The 16,718-nt window shown below is 39.4% G+C and overlaps 1 protein-coding gene across 3 annotated transcripts in view; it reads right to left on the reverse strand.

Moving 5' to 3' along the window:
* Positions 1–444: 444 nt before the first annotated feature.
* Positions 445–16,718, reverse strand: part of tbc1d4 (TBC1 domain family, member 4) — a 31,713-nt gene continuing 15,439 nt past the window's right edge. The window contains exons 10-23 of one of the 3 annotated variants that reach the window (XM_058082416.1): positions 16,173–16,295; positions 15,505–15,564; positions 12,715–12,929; positions 10,553–10,702; positions 9,001–9,155; positions 8,300–8,491; positions 6,460–6,621; positions 6,107–6,265; positions 5,886–5,986; positions 5,377–5,520; positions 4,684–4,843; positions 4,444–4,613; positions 3,505–3,684; positions 445–3,149 (exon numbers count right to left, since the gene is read on the reverse strand). In XM_058082416.1, the coding sequence (XP_057938399.1) occupies positions 2,910–3,149; positions 3,505–3,684; positions 4,444–4,613; positions 4,684–4,843; positions 5,377–5,520; positions 5,886–5,986; positions 6,107–6,265; positions 6,460–6,621; positions 8,300–8,491; positions 9,001–9,155; positions 10,553–10,702; positions 12,715–12,929; positions 15,505–15,564; positions 16,173–16,295 (2,211 nt within the window). In that variant the 3' untranslated portion in view covers positions 445–2,909. Of the gene's footprint in view, positions 3,150–3,504; positions 3,685–4,443; positions 4,614–4,683; positions 4,844–5,376; positions 5,521–5,885; positions 5,987–6,106; positions 6,266–6,459; positions 6,622–8,299; positions 8,492–9,000; positions 9,156–10,552; positions 10,703–12,714; positions 12,933–15,504; positions 15,565–16,172; positions 16,296–16,718 lie in introns of all 3 variants that reach the window. The other 2 variants (XM_058082415.1, XM_058082417.1) reach the window with 2 other exon arrangements.

Consider the following 16,718-nt stretch of genomic DNA (forward strand, 5'->3'; position numbering starts at 1 on the left):
TTTTTCAAGAAAAAAACAAATTACCCCCCAAAAAATCTTACTAGAATGAAATAACATTCAAGAGAATTTATTTTCTTTTTCAGTGTCACCCTCATATAAAATGAATAAGGACTCCAAATATTTTGGTTTTCAAGCTGTAATCCAAAGTGAACATACAAAACATTCATTCATTTTGGAACGATCCAATTACTTTGGTTGAGTTTCTGTGCAGCCCAGAAAGTGTAGATCCTGAAAACCGATCATGATAGTAAGGCAAGTGCTACTGAATGTATGCTGAACATGTTTGCTTGGACGTGAAAACTGACAAGAAGATGAAGATTGTCCCAGGACGGGAAGGCCATCAGACTTGAGTGTGTTTCGTTGTCAGTCAGGAACGGAACAAACATGAGTCAAACGTGGAAACCAAAGCGAAGTTCAAGGAGACGACGACCGGCACTTTTGAACGCAAAACATTTTCTGTGAAACTGAAACCTGAACGTTTTCATTTCTGACATCTGATGTCTGAAACTGATGATGCTACTGTTCTGAACTCCTGTTTCATGCCAATGTGTATTGAGTTTAAATGGAGTACAGGGGTGTCCCAACTTTTATCCCATTCATCACATTTCCTTCTTCTAATGATTGTTGTTTTTTTTTTCAGAACAGCACCACCCAGTGTCCAAAGTAAGAGGTACTTAAAATCTGACACAAAAAATACATTTTGCAAGTATATTATAAAAAATAGTCTCAATATTACAAAAAAGGTCATTTAAAAAAAGAATGATGAAAATTAACAAAGCATGTTTTAACCTCATGCGAATTATAATAAAATATATATGCTAATATTCTGGGAAACCAAATTTCCCACCAACTGAAACTGCAATATTTTGTCATAACATGATAATACTATTCCTATAGTAACAATATTTTTCTTTTGCTTTGTATTCTAAGAATAAAGGAGTCAATTGCGAATTTCTCTTCAACACAACTGCTAATTATTAATTATTATTATTGTAACGTTAGCAGAATAACTTTAAGGAGTGTTTGTCAGAATTCTCACACCAAATTTGTATTATAATATTACATAATTCTCATAGTATCAATATCTTTGGCTGTTGAGTTGTCATTTAATTCATGTAATGAGTAGAAATTAAGTTGTAATACCAACAAGGGGGGAAAATATATATATTTTTTAGTCAATGTTATGAGTGTTTCTTTTATGTAAATTCCCACACCCACCTTTTCTCACGCCATTATCATGTCATTTTTTTTTCAATACAAACAAACAAAAAACCTGTTGAAATGCAAGCATAAGCGTGGGGGTGGTGGTGGGGTGGCGTCTGTCTCGATGCGACACTGCGGTCAGTCACACAGGAAGCCTACGACGCAGACGACCTCACATCCTGTCTGAGCTTTTGCAAAAGAGACACTTCCTCCTCCAGAGGAGACACGCTGACTGTCTGATAACGTTGACTGATATCACTCGGAGGACGACAAAGACGTTCAGCAACAACAAAAACATACTTCCATCCATTAAGAGTTTATAAGAAGTTACTTCAAGTAAATCCACTTTTTTATGGCTAAATGGCATATTGTGGTACATTGTTGTACCAGTAGGGGGCACTGTGCCTTGTCACTGCATTTCTGGAACAGGTACGGAAGTACAGTGGAACTCCTAAATTCGAACACCACTGAGGTTGGACATGGATGCAACCACTAAAACTTTCCTGATCTCATTTTAGCGAGTGTCAAGAAATGTTTTTTTTTTATTTGTGGCATTTTTTTCGCTCCAATGATTCCACTTCCGACTTCTTTTTAGACTCGGATGACAGTTAAGAATGTTAAAAAACATCAGTTCAGCAAACATCCAGGGATTAGCACCCGACGCTTATCCCGCCCTGTTGTCTTGAAAGCAATCGGGGGGGGGGGGACAGAATCGCGGAAACACCCCTGCATTTGTTTCGTGGTTAACTTCTTGTTACACTTTAAGAATGCATGCATGAATGCATTACAAATTCATTGATGATAGCCTCTATTCCACCATTTTTCCCCATGTTGCCATTCTGTATAAAAGGCACTGACACAGGAAAAAAAAGAGCCCATTTTCCAGCCTGGGAGGTAGTATGAGAGCGCCATCATGGCTGTGTGTCAGGGTATTTCGCAATACCACGGACAGGGGGTGAAATTTAACACCCGACACACTTCTCTCGCTTTGTTTTGTTGAATCCAATTCTGACTTTTTTGTACACTTTCATGACACTTAAGATTGTAAAAATGCATTGCATCTTCAGCAGCAATATCCGGTACTTTTACCATTTTTGTCCATGTCACTGTTCTGTGTGTGTACAAAATCAACCCGGCAGTTTTCCAAATTGGACGGAATATGAGAGCGGTGACAAAGGCAGGAAAACGGCTGTGTGTAAGGGGTATTTCATAATCACAGTTGAGGCAATATCCTGCCTTTGCCAGGTTCTGTGTAAAAGGCCATGGCAGTTGAATGCAGCATTACGGTTAAAATAAATGATGTAAGAATGTTACTCTAATTTTGTTCTTTGCTTCTTTGCTCTTGGAGCGAATTATTTCTATTTCCACGATTTCCTAGGAGGAATGTTCCCCTGGAGGGACCTTTGAGGTTCCATTGCACCCTTAAAGGAAAACTGCACTTTTTTTTGTTTTTTTTTACCCATCATCCATTATCATAAACACACATATTTCTCATTTCTGTGTGTTCTAAATATATAAAACAGATAAAAAGAGACACGCCCAAAAGACCGCTCCAATAAGGTCTCACATAAGGATTGTGGATGATGGGCAAAATTCCAATAATCAGCCCTATTAGTGTAGTGAGTACCAAAAATGGACTCCACCTACACGCCCTGTTACCTCCAAACATGACGGCATTACATGTCTCAGGTCCAGTCCGTCCCACGTCAGTCACCAGCCCCTTTCTTGGAACCCGCTTTGGCTTTCCCGTTGGGTCCCGTTTTGATGTGGGTCATCTCCACATCTGTGAGGGCATCGGGGGGGAGGCAGGAGCGCATGCGTTCTATGGTCTTCTGGTGGGACGCTCTCTCCTGCTCCAGAGAGCGGATCACGTGCTTCATTTTGCTCTCACGTGACAGGAAGTTCTCCACGTTGGTCTCCAGGGTTTGGATCTTCTGCCGGGCTGCCTGGTATGACGGGAAACAATGTTAGACTAAAAACTTGTGAATTTAAATGTAGATTTAAACATCCAAACGAGAGTGCCACTAAAAACCAAGTCTTTATTAAATAATAAAGGGCAACCTCCAAGTGACGAGACTTATTTCTCACAACATGCAAACTTCCTTGGGTCTCAGGTCTGGCTCATGTTCTCCTCATTTTATTACACTGCCATCTACAGGATATCTGAGATATGACACCTTACCAGTCACATGACAAATCTTCTATATTAAATACAACCAAAAATAGGCAGTTAATAATAACAGAATAATCAAATAATTACACAAGATTAATACAGAAATAATAAATAAATACATGATATACCTGAAGTTTTTCCAGCAGTTCCATATTCTGCTTCTTCAGCTGCACATTTGTTTTCTCCAACTTCTCCAAGCGTTCCGAGTCATCAGGCAGCGGCGCTCCGCTTTCCAGCATCTCATCCTGCAGTACGTGATATTCCACCTCGTACGTATGGAGCTGCTTGGAGATGTCCATCTCCATCACCTGACAACCACCATCAGAGGGAGTACACATTGTAATAGCAATTAATGATGTTTTGTAATAATAATGTAATAATAATGTTTGTTATTGAAGGTGGACAAAAGCATTACCATATTTTTTTAAAGCCATAATATTATGAGATCAAACATTTTATGTTCTAAACAATTCTATATTTGATCAAGACAAAAAGTGATTTTTTAAAATAAAATAACAATAATTTTTGGATGTCAAAGAAGTCATGATTTAAAAAAAAAATATCACTCAAAAATATTATTTCATTGAGATAAAAAAGTAACTTTTTATAGTATTAGGAGGAAAAAATATTTTGAAATATATTAGTACCGAAAAAATAATAAAAAGAAAATCAATATAATAATAATTATATATAATTTTATACCAACAAAGAATTTGTAACTTTGAAAAGTGCTAAAATGTCTTAAATGTTACTTCAGAATGTTTTTGTATTATAATGTAAAACAAGCAGAGGGTTAGAAAGATTGTCGTAATATTATGAAAATTAAAAAACAGCACAAGTTAAGAGAAAAGCAACTTGCTGTTGTATTGCCTTTTTCCAGTGATGAACTTCTTTTTACACTTGCATGATGATTAAGAACGTTTACAAGTGTTCACTTCATTGAGTTTAAACAGTTTTTACACTTTTAAAACAAAGGTGAATTGAAGACTTTATGACGGCCACGGTTTCACCCTGGAACAGATTATTTCCTACGCGGAAAATACATTTGTTTTACAGGATGTTCTCACCTTGGCGATGGTCTGCTCCATCTGAGTGTGTGTAAGTGTGGGAATCGTCGTCTTCAGGTAGTCCACGATGCTCTCAAAGCTGTCGCACTCCACTATCTCGCTCTGGTGGCTTCTCAGGAGACAGAGGGCCACTTTGAAGATCACCTCAGAGCCCTGGATGAACAAAAAGTCTGACAAAATAAAACAAAAATGAGGTATATCTTCTTCTTCAAAACAGAATAATGGTCGAGTCCAACTTACCAAAGATGCGGGACACAAACCCAAGGGGGAACTGAGAGGCAAAAAGCGTGAGGAACCAGGGCGCCGCATACAGGCTGGGGCAGATTTCGTACTCCTCCAGGTGGTTGTACAAGTCACGGTGGTAGTCGTGGAGCAGTCTGGAGAGCTGGTACATCTGGATCTACAAGCGCAAAATGACAAAACATGCAGCAACACACACATAAAATGATTTGTGGATTAAAGGGAGAACAATGTGTGCTTTTGTAGCTGCTAGGTGATCCGAGCAAAAGGAGGCTTGCTGGGGCATGCACTGTACTTTCAGTGCATTACATTACAATAAGTCATCACAAGCTGAAAAAAAAAAAAAAATACAAAATCGTCTGTACCGTCCTTGTCTGGAGCCCGTCCGCACAACCCCTAACAGGAAGTCAGAGTGGTGGCGTTAAACATTAGCACACCTGCTGACAGGAGGTCAGCTGATGTTTAAACAAGTGCCCTAACTTGCAAACATGAAGGTGTGGTGTGGATTTAAAGGGTAAGCAAATGTTTGCGGATGCTGGAATATGCCTGTACGGATTCAGCACTCCATTCGAGCTCAAAATTTCACTCATAACATTTTTGGGCCTACGACTTTACTTTTTGTTCACATGTTGTTTTTTCAACTGTGATCTTATAGAAATAAAACTTATATATTCCAACATTGCACTCACTCACCTGCAGAGAAACCATGTCAGGCTTGTATTGGCGTCTAATGCCAAGGTCGTACATGAGGAACTTGAGCACGTCGAAAGCTTGCTCCTCGCTCATGTGAAGCAGCAACACACCCGCAACAAAGCTGACACCCTGACAGTAGCCCACCTACGTGCAAAGAAAATGCACAAATAGAGCAAAATTTACTAGTAAGTGGCGTCAGCTGTCTGAATGTGTCTGAAATGTACACTTAATGTGTGTTGATGATTATAATAATCCCACACATTATAATAATAAAGCCCACACATGCACGGGGAGAACATGCAAACTCCACACAGAGATGCCCCAGAGAAGTGTGGAATCGAACTCGGGTCTCCCGTGTGCACCAGTGCAGCTCTATTCTGTTAGACTTGAGAGTACATATTCTGCCTAGTAACAGGCATGAAAACAGGTTTGTTTTTTGCTGTATTGTGTTATGTGAGCTATGTCACTGAGTATGCACATAATAATAATAATAATAATAACAGTAATACCTCAGTGTCCAGCAGAGAGTAGGCTTTCAGGAGGTTATAAAGGGAAAGTTGTCCAGCACCGAGCTGGGCTGAGAAGTACTCATGGGTGGGGAAGGTCCGGCCTATGACATGATGACCCACATTATACATGAGACATGGTCATTCAGTACATATTGCACAATGCTGAATTGGTCTCATGTGTTTCCTTTCCAATAACATTATATTTAAACGGCATTGCACACCTAAATCCACCAGAATAGCATGCTGCTGGGCGGTGAGTTGCTTCAGGAGATCCCTGTAAGGGACGTCGGGGGCGTGCTGGCGCTGAGGAAGTCTGTGACGCAGGCGATGCTGATGACAGAGCAGCAACCACACCTCCCCACGACGACTTTTGGGGACACCTGAGCAAAACAACAGCAGTATATGAATGTCAAAAGTGTATAAATAGATGTCAGTCAAAACACAGCACATGTGAGCACACCGGACAGAACATTTTTATATTTTACGAATGATTAAACAAATTATTTTTAAGTTACTCACTGGCAGCGCCAATCAAAATTCAGCATTTTTGTGATGGATTATTTTTTTATCTTGCCTTGGCAGACTGCACGGTACAACTGTTCCTTGTCCTGCAGGACCGTGGTTCTTCCCGGTGCCGTCAGTTTTTTCTCCCACAGCACCTGCGCCTCTTTGGGGTCGGGGCCCACCTCCTGGTAGCTCAGCTTCATCTTGCGGATGTGCAGCTCATCCCTGCTCGCTATACACATCACAGAAGTACATGTGTGTATTATACTTTATATTATATCCAGTTCATGGGTTCCACCATTTTAACATGAGCGCCATACCTCGCACCTTACATTAACGGAAGCCCCATATGACAGCAAAAGCCATTCTAGCAACCACAATGAACACCATCATCAGTAATGCTTGAGGACCAAAAACAAGAAGACGCCATCTAGGACAGGGGTGCTCACACTTTTTCAGCCTGCAAGCTACTTTAAATTGATCAAACTTGTTTATATTGTTTATATAATATATTTTTTATAATACATTGCAGCATATCTCCGTGACACTCATGAGGATAAGCGTCCTAGAAGATGGATGGATATTTACTATATTTATGAACATGAGTACAGTATTTATGTGCGTTATATGTACATGTATGTCAGGGGTGCAATCTTTGGGGGAGTGACAGCAAATCAAAAAGGGAGCTTAATATCAGCTACACAGTGACGTTTTTGCGATCTACCCACACTACCTTTGTGATGGACTGGGAGCTTGCGATCGACGTAATGGGCACCCCTGATCTAAGACAATGAGAGCCGAAGTGAATTCTTATGAACCCAAAGCCATGCAAACATCTGCCTTTATCCCAGAGAACTCCAGTGATGCTGCTTACCTTCTATTGAGATAAGTTATTCACTGTTTGATCCTCACACCAGCACAAACAAAGGGAAATGCTGTACATCAGTTGGTGTTTTCAACAAAATAATAAAGCAAATAAATACGAATTTACTTTTGCATTCTAAATAACAATACCAAATGTCTTGATATAGTCACCAATGGTGTTTGTTGACTCTACTTCAAAGAATACAAGGAATGTATTAAAATTAGATGTTTTTTTCTTTTGTGTTAGTTTTTACCCCACAAATAATAGTAATTATTGCTGCAATAAAAGTTTTCAGGGAAATTAAGACATTCAAAACTGTAGTAAAAAAAACCAATTGTATATAATTTATAATTTTTATGATGAAAATATGAATCACAGTTTTCATATTTTCCTTTTAAAAAAATATTAATGCAAAAAAAAGTTACACTACAAAATAAAATAATAAAAAAACATTTTTGGAGGGCAGGGGTTGAGCCATAGTACTATGAGAATTATGAATTATGACTTAAAACACAAAATATGTTACATTACTAAAGAACTACTTAAAAATATTACATATTACAAAGAATGAGAATTGAGTCAGTTAAAGTAATTGAGGAGGGAAATTGTATTATTACGAAGATAAAGCCCATAAAACATTTGGGGGAGGGGCTATGAATAATTAATTACAACAATATAATAACTTATTGCTGAACGTTATGTGTAGTCCAATTGCTGCCAACATAATAAATAGAGTATACCAGGTTTTAAATGCATGTGTTGTAAACAATAGTGGCCATTAGAGGGCGACAATGCAACAATGTATTCTGTGTTGTCTCCCCGAACAGGAAAATGACACCATGCACTTTGACCTACTTCTTTGTATGTTTATGTGGATGCATGTGTGAACATGACACACACACACACACACACGCGCGTAACCTCTAGATACATCTCACATACACCAAGATGGCACCCTCTGAGCTGTCCACATAAACATGGTTGACAACACAAACTGTTATTTAAGCTTGCTGTGCAGCTATAAACGGTGCAGCCACCAACTCACCCTCCAGTCTCTGGTTCTCCTTCTCCATGCGTAGCAGCAGGATCTGCTGGCGGATGGCGGTCTTCCATAATGCCCTGTAGTCCGCCGCCGTCCTCTTTGGACGCTCCCCCGCCAGGCGACGCCCCAGGGGGTCCTCATTGGAGTCCGGGGCACGAGGGGAGAGTGGCAACAGCTCCCTGGCATCTGATTGGTCTAAAGAAACAACAGGAAAGTCATTAGGATATGTGAAAACTACTAGCAATGCACGCATTAAGCAGGTTAAACAAGTCAAACAAGTTTGAATTCAATTTGTGAATTCAGATGTCTTTTGTAAACTAATACAACTTGCAGAAAGAAGCAATAATTAGGACAAAAAAAAATTGTACTCTGAAATATTACCGACCATTACCAGTGGTTAACTTCTTTTTACACTTTGTTTAACATTAAGAATGTTAAACAAATGAGAATAATATATAAATGAAATTATCTTTGTAGTTGCAAAATTACAAGAAAAAATTAAAACTGGGACAAATAGTACAAAACAGAAGTTGCGTATAAAAATGCAATATTATGATAGTACTTGTCATATTTTGATGAAAAACATATTAATATTACAAGTAAAAAAAAGCAAGAACTGCCCCCATCACGGGTATCAAATAACAGCCATGTGAACTTCTCAGCTGAACAGTCATTGATTAGAGTGATCGATGGATTGACGGCACCTGAGTTGTGCATGGAGGGCTTGTTTATGGGTGAAGCGACCCTCAGGAAGATCTTCTGCCTCCAGGAGACCCTGCGGGGGCTCGGAGGTGGGGCTCCGCTCACAGAGTCACTGCTGCAGCCTGACAGCGTCCTCTTCCTACCTTCGCCATTGATGCTGGAGATGTGGGCGGAGCCACAAAGACACAAGTGTAGTGTTACAATACACACACGTACCCTTCTCAACACAGGAGCAACAGATGAAACCTTACACTGGCCTTAAAGGGATGATGCTGAATGACAGACAATAAACACGTTGCAGCCATTAGATATGTTAATGAAGCAAACTGTACTTGACAATTCAGTAGATTGAACAAACAATGAACGCTTCATTTATCCTGTTAGAGCTGATATCACGACAGAGCAGCTTAGGATTCATTCTTTGTTTTTTAAAAAGCATATTTAAAAGACAAAAAGGTAGAATAAAAAAAGATTTGAATTTGAAATGTGAGGATGAGACTCATCCTGTGACATTTGACAAGGTTCTGCTCGGGAGAATGTCATTAATATTTCAAATATTAACCTTTACTTTGCGCCAAGCAGACACCCACGCTTACATGAGTGTCACACTTGATGCACAAAGTCTTGTTCCTGTGCCAGTCAGGGCAGCTGATGTTAATGCAAGCTACCATCAGCTTATAGATCAGGGGATGGGAACCCATGGCTCGGGTCTCTCAGACATGTCTTAATACAATAAAAATGTATACAAAAATAATTTTGGATTGCTGCCATTTTAAAGTAAAACATTCCAGTGTTAAAAATAACATAAAAAAACAACTTATGCATTTGTATTCCATTCATCCATCATCTACAGCCAATGGCAGCTTTCCTTCTGATATTTTCCGGGTCAGACAAAATCTAATTATCACCGGAAAATGTGGTAACCTATTCAGGTCATTGAGATGTCAATAATTAGACTTCCTTTTCTTTAATCAAATAGTCAGCAAGCTCATTCTGCAAAGACAAACCTTTTGATAAAGAAGACGGCGAAAATAAATATATATATAGTATATATATAGTTGCATTAATGGAAAGAAGTATTTTATTTATTATCGGATAGCTTCCGTATAACAATGTTCATACAAATAATATTTTAGAGACATATTATATTCTAAAATTGTTGGTTTTTAGTTCTAGTCAATGTTAAAAAAATGTAAAATTTAAAAATACATTATAAAATATATGGCTTTCATCACTCTCTCGGCCAAAAAGGTTCCCGACCCCTGACTTCGAGGCTTAAATTGTGCAGCAAAGAGATCGACATCCACATGCAAGCAAGGCAAAGGAGGTCTGGGGTCATATCAGCATCCCCTTCTACTTCTGAGCCAAACAAGAACAGGGCGTGTCCACCATGAAAGGAATAGTGGGAAAATGTTCTCAGGAAAGGACAGAAAACTAAAAAAAAAAGCTGGGTGTTAAAGTGTTTGGACAGCCAACACGTATTCATCTACGGCCATCCCAGCACTTTCAAATAATAATAGCAATAATTTCAGCCAGTTTGTCTGGGAGCGTCACCTCTTGAGGCTCCCGCTGTCTGTCAGAGAGCTGAGGGAGCCCAGCGAGCCCTGGTAAAAGCTTTTCAGGAAAGTGGGAGTGGAGAAGGAGGAGGGGAGGCTGAAGGACTGGCTCTCCGACAAACTGCGCGTTCTCGACACGGCCACGGGACTGTGAAGCGTCCAACCACACATGGAAAACAAACACGTTACACACATAGGAAGGCGAAAGAGAGGGGACCTGACGCTTATAAAAGGTGCGATGTTATTGCTAACAAGTAGCTTGGGGCTGCAAATAAATCATATTGTGTATGTTTATGTTGTCGGCAGAATATTTATGTGTTCAAATGATTAAACATTTACATCGACTACTGTAGCTTTAACACACTCCTGATTTTATTATTATTTATAAATTTAGTACAATTTTGTACAAACATATCCATATAATAAGTGGATATAATATAATTAGGGAACATTTTTGTTTTTATTTTATCGTAATTTTATCGTAAATTAACAAGAAAAAGCTCCCGTTAAGAGAATAAAATGTTTTTGTGCTGGAAATTGTACTGTATATTGTATTTTGGTGGAAAAAAATAGAATAGAGAATAAAATCATAATGACAAAAAATGTATATGTCAGGAGAAAAAAGTAATGTTACTGTGATAAGTAGTCGTAGTAGTAGTAGTAATGGCATCGCAAGATCTCAGGAAATTAAAACCTGACAGGTTTTTTCGCTCAGAAAAAAAGCCTGGGACGAGGAATTAAATGAATCACACAATAAACGAAAATAAATTACCAAATTCGGAAACGTTCAAGTTTGTTTATCCCGAGAAGAGAACAGTTGGAGACAGTCAGAGTGTATTTTCAATCCTTAGTGAAGTAATTGTTCTGGAAGATGTTGCAAAGCCCAGTGCTGGAGCTTCTGTCCATCGACTGCAAGTTACGGAGGAAGAAGCCTCGAACTAGGAAGTAACCTAGGTAACCAGGTTCCAGCCTTGCAGGGGTGGAACCACTCTCCTACATGTATCAGTGGGGTGGCTATGTGTCTGCTTCTAACAGGTTGCAGCTAGTGTCAGTCTAGGGTTTGTGTATGTGTGTGTGTGTGTGTGTGTGTCTTCTAAGTGAAGCAAGCAGATAAGGTTGTCAAGCAAAATCTGTACAAATTTTAAAAAATAGTGCCTCTATGCTGCGATGCTTTCACTGGGTCATACTAAACATCTCTAACAAGCACCTTGGCGCATGAATGGAACAAGCCTTTTTGTCATTCATACAGTGTCTACAGTGTAAAGTAAAAAAAAAATATATCATCTCGTGCTCGTGGACGTAATCTTGTGTATCATGACACCCCTGAGTAGTTATGATACAAGTAGGAATACCACGTAACTAAAGGTCAAAAAAGTATCAAGAGTACAAAGATGGTGTCTGTGTTGCCAATCTCACGCTGATGTCCCAGAAGCCCTCAACAACAATAAGTACCATCCTGAAGAATAACAACGTAATGTATGTTTTACGTAACGTAAAAAATGAGATAATGTTGAAAAAGGAACAACAGTTTTAACAAAACAGACCGCAAACCATCAAAGATGTTGAGAATTTGTTACTGGTGTGAACCAATGGCTAGCTAGAGCTAGCGGGAGACAATGTTTCAGAGAAGAGGCTGCTGCGTGTGGATATAACAAAGAAAAGGCCTCCAACAAATGAGTCTGTTTTAAAGGTAAAATTATGTTTGCGTATGTTCGTTTTCTCATTTCATGTCATGTTTGTGGCATTGTTTTTTTTTATGTAAAACAGTGCATGTCATTAACAGCCTAACTGCAAATAGGTTGGTATCTACGCTATGCTAACAATATGCTAACAATATTGCCACTTTATTCTCGTATATTTCTGATTCCTCATAATGTATTTTTGTAATATAGGCCCTAAAAATTGTTAAAATGTACACTTTTTGTGGTAAATGAATGAATGTGGACCGTATTCGCTGTGGAATGTACGTCATTGGGTGACATTGAGTGCCTTGCCAAGCACAATAATTCCATTTTCTGAAACACCAAATACAGTGGTGTGAAAAATCTGAATCCTACTGAGATTCACACCACTGTTCATGTAAAAGACAGTTACTGAATCTTCAACATTATGGAGCTAAAGTGTACTATTCCCAACTAAAACTAGTCTCCATTAGGCTACCTGCTTTGCAGTGCTTCCGCGGTGGTCGACTGCTGCCTCCGCAGAGGCGCCTGCTTGACCTGGCCGCTGGACGGGCCTTCGAAGGAGATGCGCTTCTTCACAGGCGGATGGCTGAAAGTATGAGCGCGCCGACGGAACTGCAGGCCGGCTTCCGGGTCGTCGTCTGAGAAAGGAGGCGGGGACACCGGCGGTGAGATATCCGTGGATTCCTCATCCTGCTAGAGAGCATGAATCAGGTTAGCTGTATTGTATAGCAAATGTTGATTGTCGTGAAAAAGGTTGAAAGTCAGGCTAAATGTTAAAAATATATTAAATGTCTGCACTCGCTGTGTCAATAACAGTTCTGTCTCTTCTATGCACACATCTGCTAGCGCAACGCCCTGGTCCATTGTATGCTAATTAGCCTCATCATGTGACTCACGTGTATTGGTGACATGTTAAAAGGAAGTAAGGTCACATTCTTTATTTGCTACACTACATACTACCATTGTCAGCTAAATGTGTTGTGATTAGCCGATTAAAGTTAAGCCTGAGTGCTTTTCTTTCCTCTAGTATGTCAACAAAAAGAGGAAGAAGGCTCAGCATATGTCCACTATAAAGGAAAATAACAAAGGAAATAAAGGGAAAGGGGACTGGCATGTCCTAACGTGGACATTTTCTATAGCAAAATTTATAAAAATGTTATTTACACACTGGCACACGACGTGAAGCAAAAATATGAATATTGTTGAGAAAAAAAATGTATTCACTTAAAAACTTAAAATACTGCTACATCCTACTTCTAAAGGACAACTTGGTTCTAACAAGAAAGTAGAACAATTTTTAGCAAAATATAATGTACTACAATTAATGCATTTTTTTTTAATGTAGAAGCCCTAAAAATTTTTTTTACAACATTCAATATGCCATAATTTAATTTTAATTATAATTTTGTATGTCATTGCATTATTATTATTATTGCATTATATAGTATTGCATTGTATTTTTATAAATATTAGGCCATAAAATTGTAAAATCATTGAGTGGCTTTGGTAAAAGTAATATTTTTTTCTCATAAATGTCTGACTTTATTCTCATTTTTTTGTATTTTTAATACTAATACTCCAACTTCTTACTTTTATTGCTTTTTTGTATTTAATACTGTTTTTCTTTTACTTTATTATTTATGTTTTATGAGAAGTTGTTGAAAAATGAGTAGAAAATGCAAAATGTTTTATTAATAATAGTATATTTTATTTGTATAGCGCTATTCAAGCTTCTCAAAGATGCTTTACAGTGAGATAAATAATAAATAAAGGTTTTAAAAATATTTGAACAGGTGGGTTTTGAGTTGTTTTTTGAAGGTGGGAAGGTCAGAGCAAGCATGGAGTGAATAGGGTGAATAGGCTCCGTCTCCCCGGGTTCGGAACTTGGTCCTACAGGTAAGTGCCAGGACGTTGGAGTCTGAGGAGCAAAGGGGAAGCAACGGATTGTGTGGATGGAGCAGGTCTGTGAGGTATGGAGGGGTCAAATTGTGGAGAGCTTTGAAGGTAATGAGAAGGACTTTGAAATGAATACGTTGGGGGAAGCCAGTGGCGGTTTTGAAGGACAGGGGTAATGTGTTCATGGGAGCGGGTGGAGGTGAGGAGGCGGGCAGCGGAGTTCTGAATATATTGTAATCTGTTGAGGGTTTGATGCTATTGCAGTAGTCGATTCTGGATGTGACAAATGCATGGATGAGGGTTTCAGCGGCAGAGAATGTAAGTGATGAACGGATATATCTGTTTTATCACTGTTGAGGGCTGCACGGTGTTTGAGTGGTTAGCTCGTAGACCACACAGCTCGGAGATCTGGGTTCGATTCTTGGCATCTGTGTGTATTTTCTCCCTGTGCGTGCGTGGGTGGGTCTTTTCATGCCTGTTACTAGGCAGAATATGTACTCTCAAGTCTAAAAGAACAGAGCTGCACTGGTGCACACGGGAGACCTGAGTTTGATTCCACACTTGGGCATCTCTGTGTGGAGTTTGCATGTTCTTCCCGTGCATGCGTGGGTTTTCTCCGGGTACTCCGGTTTCCTCCCACATTCCAAAAACATGCTAGATTAATTGGCCACTCCAAATTGTCCATAGGTGTGAATGTGAGTGTGAATGGTTGTTTGTCTATATGTGCCCTGTGATTGGCTGGCGACCAGTCCAGGGTGTACCCCACCTCTCGCCCAAAGACAGCTGGGATAGGCTCCAGCATGGCCACGACCCTCTTGACGATAAGCGGTACAGAAAATGGATGGATGGATGTCACTGTTGAGTTTGAGGAAGTTGTGTTCCATCCAGGTTTTAACACAAGCGTACAATAATTTTGTAGGATTTTACACAAAATGTAAGCATCATTAGTAGCGCAATTACACATTTTGGGGTGACTTGAAAAAGCTGTTAATTTGAAGTAGTGGTAATGTTATGCCCTAATTCATCCACACTAAACTCTTTCCAACTTCCAGCAACACAGAGCTTTTTCTTGGAAAAATAAAGTCACAGTTTTATATTTCATACATCTCTTATGATGTAGTCACAGGGACTGTGTCACACTGTGGTTCCACATTCTACACAACAGTGACACCACAGTCCAAAAGGTTGGCTGCACTGCTTTGAGTCCACTGTATTATTATTGTGTTTCCACGTGAGCCTGCAGCAGCATGAAGAACCCATGTGACTGGAAGACTGACATTTGAAACATATATCAGACGTTTTTCCAAGAAGAAGAAAAAAAAAAGAAAAAGGAGATGGTAATTCCCAGGATACTCAGTTGGACACTTACTCTTTCAAAGCTGCTCATGCTTCCCATGCTACCCAGACGGCCTCGCATCCGGCTGGCCCCCTGGAGATGAGACAACCATGAATGACAAGGATATTTACGGTGAAAATGACATTAAAAACGATTGTCATAACACCAGAAAATACAAATAACAATAATTTTAAAATATGTTATAAATGTCCACACAGTGGCGTAGTGGTGAGTGTGTTGGCAACATCTCTCGCTCAAAGTCATCTGGGATAGGCTCAGGTGACTCTAATGAAGACAAGTGAAATAAAAACTGGATAGATGCATGGACATATATATATTTTTATATTCTTTCTTTACAAATACCTTTATAAAAACTGTATTTATTCAACATATAAATACTTTGTTGTTCTACCTAATGGGAGGAGCTTTTCATAATCACTTTTCCTCAATTAAGCACAAATAATTCCCAGCTGTTTTCTTCCATTCGGTTACTAATAAAGTCTGTAAGAAAATAACAGATGGCAGCTGGGGCCTCAGATCTGAGATCAGCCTAGATCTTGTTACTGTCTGATGTTTTATTACTCTGCCGCCTGCAAATATGGGTCAATCCCCCCTGGAGGACAATGACAACAAGCGGCAGGCATGGACAAACGGGTGTCCTGTGGCAGACACACCCAGGCACCTGAGGTCGAGACACTTACCCTGGCCAGGATGTTCTCCAGAGAGCTGGTGAGGGACGAGCGAGCTTTGTTTTTAAGGATGTCTAGCTTGAAGCGGCTGCCCGTGGATGTGCCATCCCCTGTCGATGTGTTGTTTGCCACATTCTAAGGACAATGACAATGATCGTAAATAATATAAACGTCACAACAATGATCTCTAAGGTTGTACTTTGTATTTTGGATACACAGTATGATGGCATGTACACCATAGAAGCTCTGAAAATTCCAAAAAATACTTATATTTGGGGATACAAAGATTTATATATGCAGACTAACAGGTGACGGTACCAAATGACTTCTTCTCCTCCATGCAAATCAGAGCTTTGCTTCCCGTCACTCACACACACCAGTAAGCTGGCCACTCAGAGAAAACAAGTATACTGTGGGTGTCCAAAGTGCAGCCCAGGGGTCATTTTTGGTCCGTAGCTTATTTTTTATAGGTCCTCTGCATATTTGAAAATTGTAATTAATTATTAATTAAACAATATCATTAGATTTTACAATCATTTGTTTTGTCAGCTGTAAAAC

Source organism: Doryrhamphus excisus, chromosome 9, assembly GCF_030265055.1.
Source record: "Doryrhamphus excisus isolate RoL2022-K1 chromosome 9, RoL_Dexc_1.0, whole genome shotgun sequence".
Taxonomy (NCBI): domain Eukaryota; kingdom Metazoa; phylum Chordata; class Actinopteri; order Syngnathiformes; family Syngnathidae; genus Doryrhamphus; species Doryrhamphus excisus.